The sequence below is a fragment of the Cherax quadricarinatus genome, chromosome 53 (genome assembly GCF_038502225.1).
Source record: "Cherax quadricarinatus isolate ZL_2023a chromosome 53, ASM3850222v1, whole genome shotgun sequence".
In the NCBI taxonomy this organism is placed as follows: domain Eukaryota; kingdom Metazoa; phylum Arthropoda; class Malacostraca; order Decapoda; family Parastacidae; genus Cherax; species Cherax quadricarinatus.
The window spans coordinates 6,609,881-6,617,820 of NC_091344.1; the positions used below are offsets into that span (position 1 = coordinate 6,609,881).

Consider the following 7,940-nt stretch of genomic DNA (forward strand, 5'->3'; position numbering starts at 1 on the left):
ACCAGAAGCTCCTCGTTGGCGGTCAATATATGGGCTGACACTCGTGTCAGGAGAAATTCACCAGTATCTCCTGATTCACAAAATACTACTAATGTTGAGAAAACTGGTTATGAGACGTTAATAATGGTTCCAGGAAAGTTTTGTTAGTACGAGCAGACGAGGCTACACCTGACCTGCACATTATTGACGGAGTAATGGGAGGGTAGTTCCAGTTTCCTACATCAATCAAGATTCCTTCACCAGCATCTAGGCACTTCCCTGTCCCATGAAGGGTGATCAAGAGCCCTTCACCAGCATCTAGGCACTTCCCCGCCCATGAAGGGTGATCTACATTGTGTACTAACAAAAGAAGGCTCTACCTGGCCAGTACCATCAAGACGGTGCCTTGCCAGTATTGAGAGAATAGTGATCCAAGAAACTGGAGCAACCCTACTCATCCTTGGATCAAACATAATCACCCGCATTTACCAGGTTACCGCATCCATATGACCATAATAATAATGATTATTATTATTATTATTATTATTATTATTATTATTATTATTATTATTAATGTCCTTGCCATGTGGAACACCTACCTACCTTGAGTTCAAGTAGGCCAGAGATGACATGGCCGGGACACACTGTTCCACATCACCACCCACTACACCACATCACCCACACTGACCACCTCCCAATGTCCACATCACTGGCCACAGTAACCACCTGCCACTGCTCCACATCACCTACACTGACCACTTCCCACTGCTCCACATCACCGCCTACGCTGACCTTGCTAACACTGTTAAACGGTTCTCATAGCTAGGAGGAGGCAGTGAAAGTTGTTCTAGTCAGTTAACTGCTGATTGTCAGTTATAAAAGAACTCAGTATATCGTTCATTGTTTGTTTGTTTCGAAAGAAGACCAGTTAATATCGTTCATTTTTTGTCAGTTACGAAAGAAGCGCAGTTGATACGAGAGTCATCTCCGTATCGTCTACCATCTCGGGGGGGAGGCAGCCACCCCCTTCAGCTGGGATCTGAGAACTCTCTTTTACGCCAGGACACAGAGGTTAGAGGGGGTCAAAAGCGCCTCTGGCTGTCTGTGCCCAGGCGTAAAAGAGAGAGAGAGAGAGAGAGAGAGAGTGTGTGTGTGTGTGTGTGTGTGTGTGTGTGTGTGTGTGTGTGTGTGTGTGTGTGTGTGTGTACTCACCTAGTTGAGATTGCGGGGGTCGAGTCCGAGCTCCTGTGTGTGTGTTTGTGTGTGTGTGCGTGTGCGTGTGTGTGTGCGTGTGTGTGTGTTCGTGTTCTCAGAGCCCAGCTGAAAGAGGGTCGCTGCTACCCCCCCCCCGCCCCCGAGCTGGTAGACGATTCAGAGATGACTTTCTCCACATCGTTCATTGTTTTTCTGTTTCGTAAGAAGCGCAGTTGATATCGTTTATTATTTGTTGTAAAAGAAAGGCGGTTGATATCCTTGATAATTTGTAATGTTTCGAAATATAGGGAGTATAAATTAACTGACTGTTTACCTCCAGTAAGAGTGGACACTGTGGTCGAGGAAGAACATTTGTACACTCTTCTGTTGTATAAAAAAACTTACAGCTGCTGATGAAGTAAATTCAAAACGCAGTTGTTATTTACTCTATAAACCTCTTGTGTGTTAGTTACCAGTAGTCAAAGGCATTTGTCGATAGATACATGTCCCCTCCCTCTCCTTTTTTTGTTGTGCTAGTTCCCAGTGTCAAAGGCACTTGTCGATAGACGCTTGGCCTGTTTGTAGTTTGTCAGTTACCAGGTGTCAAAGGCACTTGTCAACAGACACTTGGTTTGTGTACTCACCTATTTGTGGTTGCAGGAGTCGAGTCCTAGCTCCTGTGTGTGTGTGTGTGTGTGTGTGTGTGTACTCACCTAATTGTGGTTGCAGGGGTCGAGACTCAGCTCCTGGCCCCGCCTCTTCACTGATTGCTATTAGGTCCTCTCTCTCTCTGCTTCCTGAGCTTTATCATACCTCTTCTTAAAACTATGTATGGTTCCTGCCTCCACTACTTCACTTGCTAGGCTATTCCACTTCCTGACGACTCTATGACTGAAGAAATACTTTCTAACGTCCCTGTGACTCGTCTGAGTCTTCAGCTTCCAGTTGTGACCCCTTGTTCCTGTGTCCCCTCTCTGAAACATTCTATCTCTGTCCACCTTGTCTATTCCCCGCAGTATCCTGTATATCGTTATCATGTCTCCCCTGACCCTTCTGTCCTCCAGTGTCGTCAGTCCGATTTCCCTCAACCTTTCCTCGTACGACATTCCCCTGAGCTCTGGGACTAGCCTTGTTGCAAACCTTTGTACTTTCTCTAACTTCTTGACGTGCTTGACCAGGTGTGGGTTCCAGACTGGTGCTGCATACTCCAGTATGGGCCTAACATACACAGTGTACAGTGTCTTGAACGATTCCTTATTAAGGTATCGGAACGCTATTCTCAGGTTTGCCAGGCGCCTGTATGCTGCAGCAGTTCTTTGGTTGATGTGAGCCTCCGGTGACGTGCTCGGTGTTATGGTCACCCCGAGGTCTTTCTCCCTGAGTGAGGTCTGTAGTCTTTGTCCACCTAGCCTATACTCTGTCTGCGGTCTTCTTTGCCCCTCCCCAATCTTCATGACTTTGCATTTGGCAGGATTGAATTCGAGAAGCCAGTTTCTGGACCACATGTCCAACCTGTCCAGGTCTCTTTGCAGTCCTGCCTCATCCTCATCCGATTTAATTCTTCTCATCAACTTCACATCATCTGCGAATAGGGACATTCAGAGTCTATTCCTTCCATCATGTCGTTCGCATATATTAAAAATAGCACTGGTCCTAGAACTGACCCCTGTGAGACCCCGCTCGTCACAGGCGCCCACTGTGATACCTCTTCACGTATATGACTCGTTGCTGCCTCCCTGTCAGGTATTCCTTGATCCATTGCAGTGCCCTCCCTGTTACATGCGCCTGATCCTCCAGCTTCTGCACTAATCTCTTGTGGGGAACTGTGTCAAAGGCCTTCCTGCAATCTAGGAAAACGCAATCAACCCACCCCTCTCTCGTGTCTTACTTCTGTTACCTTGTCATAAAACTCCAGGAGGTTTGTGATACAAGATTTGCCTTCCATGAACCCATGTTGGTTTTCATTTATAATCTTGTGTGTGTGTGTGTGTGTGTGTGTGTGTGTGTGTGTGTGTGTGTGTGTGTGTGTGTGTGTGTGTGTGTGTATGTGTGTGTGTGTATGTGTGTGTAATCTTCACTAGCCATGCTAAGTCAGCAGCGAGGGGTAAGGAGAGGGAAGAGGATGATAAGTTAATCAGATATAATCATGTCTGTTGCACTAAGGAAGTAGGAACATATTTACACGACGTGGCAATGATAGAACTTGGCAGACTCGCTTCCTTCCTCCCACACTCGTCCTTCCTCCCACACTCGTCCTTCCTCCTCCTCCACCTCTCTTTCTCTCTCTCTCCCTCTCTCTCTCTCTCTCTCTCTCTCTCTCTCTCTCTCTCTCTCTCTCTCTCTCTCTCTCTCTCTCTCTCTCTCTCTCTCTCTCTCTCTCTCTCTCTCTCTCTCTCTCTCTCTCACACACACATCTAGGTGAGGACACCCTGGCTGCCCACCACTCTCACTCGTCTACCAACCCTTGAACCTTTGCCAGAAATCTCTCTGAGTTTATATATCTTCGAAGGACTTCTTTGTATAGTGTATTATTGTTTTAATTTTCCATCCATATTGGATTTGTGTGTATAGCCAACTTGGTAATTTCAGATGATCCATTCTCACAACGACACACTTTAGCATTTTTTGTTTTGCTATGCACTTAAATATTTACTGTATGTATGTAACTAATGTGCGCCTGAATATGTCATAAGAAACGAGATGCAGGTCAGGTTATTTGCTAGACGAATATAAAAAAAAATTGCGTCACTCATATCACTAATTTGGGCATAGGTAAGCTGATAGCTGCTGCCGTAGTTCGCCATAGGGACACTCGAGCCCCTGAATCAAGCATGCGCAAACTAGAGGTCGCTGCTACTAGTATGGCCATGGTTACCACACCTTCATGCGTGTTCCTCGAGAAACTGTCATGCCTCAGCCCAGGCTCCCCGCCACAGGCCCGACATAAGTGAATATGCCATCTTATGCAAAGGCCTATTTCACGGGGTTTTTTTTCTTGGTATATATGATACAAATGAATCCACAGGGAGAAAATATCATGAAATAGTAAATCCATGTATGAGAAATAATGGAAGCTTGATCATTTTTCTAATAATTGCAAGATTTTTTTTTTACTTTATTTTATTGAGAGCATATCTTATACAGATATAATACATATATATGGTGTAACACTGTTGAGAACAATAATTACATACATAAATTATCACACACACACACACACACACACACACACACACACACACACACACACACACACACGTTGTTGGACACAGAAGAAACCCGTCACAGACAAAACAAAGAAGAAAGACCATCAATCACACTATACATCACTCAAGCCACCTATCAGTATATATAAGAAAAACACTGGAAATTATCACGTCTCACTTCTACATAAGTGTAACTTACAGCTGACAAAAAAAACACTCATGGAGGTGTAAATACAGAAAACATCACACATATATCATTGTATAAAGAAAAACACATTCCTAATAAATACTCCTTTATTGGTAGTAAGTCATACAGAAGTATTTGTATCCGTCTGAGGTACACACACCTCCGCATGAGGTACACACACCTCCGCCTGAGGTACACACACCTCCGCCTGAGGTACACACACCTCCGCCTGAGGTACACACACCTCCGCCTGAGGTACACACACCTCCGCCTGAGGTACACACACCTCCGCCTGAGGTACACACACCTCCGCCTGAGGTACACACACCTCCGCCAAATACACTGGCCACAATTACCGAATTATCATATTGTTGTACACATACACTGATACATCATCATGTACAGTAAATGCTGTCAACAAATCAGTTACACATCACAGGCTTCCATAACCTAATACGATCACATAAATAAAAACTACTCTATCACAACCTATTCATTACACAAAAGTCAATGTGCAAAACAAAGGTGTATACAAGAGACACTAGCAAGGTGCAAATTTAGTCTCTCCGACACTCCTTACCCCCCCCTCTTATTCCCCCCCCCCCCCATTTGGGCAACCGCCCACTTTTTTAATTGGTCTCGTCTACTTGTTTCTCTATTACTGTAGATGCACACGTAAAGTCCCCACACCATCTACTTCCCGTACGTCCAGAGTGACTTTGGCTATTATGGCAACACTGTTTAGGTTTGTCTTGATATAATACCCCCTTCATGTCTTTCCGTCTGCCTTGTGGTTTAGATCAAGAGGCCATATTGGTTGTTAATATACTGTCAAAGATGCACTCGAGTTTGGAGATGGAGACAAGGAGATTACACCAGTACAAATGGTCCGAGGGTGGGGTGAGTGCTGTGGGAAATAGTAATGACAACGAAATAAAAATTCTCGCCGAAGGAGCTCCTTCGGCTAGGAGGAAAGCTCTGTCCTTCCCGGACACATTCTCAAACCATGTGGAGACGATTTTCTCCTCTATGGGACTATCCCAGTGGAACTGTTTGTGAGTTTTATGGAAAGCTCGTCTTAATGTAAACAGTAGACAGCAGAAGTGTCCCACTTCCTAGCTCTTACAGTAGAGCACTTTCGTGACTATCGCATTAAGGAACTCGAATGAGGGTACAAACCCCAGAAAACAGGTTTGCACAAGCAGTTAGGTACTCTATGAGAAAAGGCCAGACACTGTGAGCTTTGAAATCCAGTATTCATTGTTCCATAATCTTTATGCCATTCATTTTGTCATCCAAGTTTATAAACGCGGTGTGTTACCGTTACACGGTTCATTTATAGACTAATAGTTGTTATACTCAGTCGGCTTATTTAGACCTATCTAAGGTATGCTATCATTCCACTACCTCCCAAGGATACGACTCACAACGTTCGTTTTCTTACACCTCTCGTGCCTCCACACGCAGCAGATCATATAACAGGCACTTGTGTGTTAGAAGACTCAACGTTGGGGTCATCTAATGAAAATTACTATGCAAATAAGTTAGAAACTCAGGGCCAGAGTTGTGAGGGCTCCAGGGCAAGTAACTTGTCAAATTATACTGGATGCTGATGAATAAATAAGCACAACACTATGATTGGAACAATACACAAATATCCCGCACGCAGGAGACCAAAACGTCGTCATAAATTTCGGTCCTCTACGTGCGGTTATTTGTATACTTTATATTGGTATTATTGTATAGCGTATCAGCAGGTATTAATCTGTTTTCCGTACATATGATATGAAATGCAAAACAAACGTTACTTCGGAAATATTAATGAAATGTATTCATATTGCATAGATCTGCAGTGTAGCGGATTCTCTCTGTGTGTGGGTCCCCGGGCCCTCATACCATTGCTAATGTGTAAGACCTCTAGATATATTCATAATTTCCTCGCCAGAATACCGAACCCAGGTTCCGATTTTTACGTGTAAATCTTACGCTATGCCAGTATCACTTACGAATTGCTGTTTTCGTTGCAGATTCGTCTACGCGTGCTGGCTCACATACGACCGAGCGATTCCGGGGAGAAGGTCGACGATCATCCACCTACTTACGACGAAGTGATGAAGACCGAAGCTCCTCCTCCGGCTTACTTTACCGTCGTCAGTGAGACTGTCAAACTGGCTACTCTTCCGTCTCTAGTGTCCTCGCACGGCGCTCCACTCACTCCTGCCTTTGTGACCTCACTAAGCGACCAGTTGCAGCAGAGTGTGGGCGCAGCGGCCAGGGAATACCTGCTGTGTCGCCCTCCTGCTTACCAGAGCCCTAAGCACTTGCGTAATATATCATCTATGATCTTGCCCACTTTGCATGAAGAGCGAGTTAACACTGACACGGCCGTGACCGCCACTGCCGCCGCTATAGCCACGGTCACATATGTAGGAGGTATTGAAGAGTCGGAAACGTTAGAAGATCCTATAAGAGGCCCCATAGTTAAACACCTGCAGTCAACAACAACAGCCACACTGGACGCAACTCCGTGTTCTTCCTCAACAACAAGAGCCGTCACAGATCAAAATACTGACCCTGAACTTGAGACACTATCTTCCCTTCCAAGTTCTTAATTGTTTATATGATAAATGACTGAATTTATTATGTATGTTGCGGGTGATGACAAATGTACAAACGTTAAGTAGGTTGCGACTACGTACAAATATGTGCCCTGTTATTGCTACATAGTCATGAGCTCAGTGGCAATATTGTTACCATGTAGCATTAAGTATTTTGAAATATTATTTGTGCCTATTGCTCGTCCACTTTATAAGTGGAAAGTCGAGCAAATATTCCAGTGTGATATGTATGTTAATATTTCTATCTATTTTAGCCTTAAGGACGTCTGTTACCATTACAATATATATGAAAATATAAATAGTTTCTTCATTAACCACGTAAGTCGTCGACACGCTAGAGCGTCGGTCTGGAGTTTTATGACTCTGATCGCGGGTTCTATCCCCGCCCGTGGTATGGTTTTTATGAATGTGATGCGCATGTATCAGTAGAGCGAGTCTTTAATACCATAACTGTCACTGTAAGAAGAGACTTTATCAAGAGAATGCTTGATAAAAGCCCGTCTTAGGGAGAATCCATAAGTGTTTGGCGCATATATGTGACTGTAGCAACAAAAATATATAGGGTGATCAGTGTTACATGTGCTTTTCATTCCTAACTACGTCAGTGCCACATAATATGACTAGACTTCCAACAAATGGAAATTTCATATTATAGATGGTATAAAATATCAAAACATTGATGAGCAACACTGTGTGTCTTCATTAGCAAAACGTTTCTCCTGGGCTGCACGATTCATCACTTGAAAACAGTGATGA

The 7,940-nt window shown here is 44.2% G+C and overlaps 1 protein-coding gene across 3 annotated transcripts in view; it reads left to right on the forward strand.

Annotated features, from left to right (window-relative positions):
• Window positions 1-7,483, forward strand: part of LOC128692414 (uncharacterized) — a 96,735-nt gene extending 89,252 nt beyond the window's left edge. For all 3 annotated transcript variants that reach the window (XM_053781583.2, XM_053781585.2, XM_053781584.2), the window contains exon 3: window positions 6,594-7,483. In XM_053781583.2, coding sequence (XP_053637558.1) covers window positions 6,594-7,178 — 585 coding nt within the window. In that variant the 3' untranslated portion in view covers window positions 7,179-7,483. The remainder of the gene's footprint in view (window positions 1-6,593) is intronic.
• Window positions 7,484-7,940: the final 457 nt, after the last annotated feature.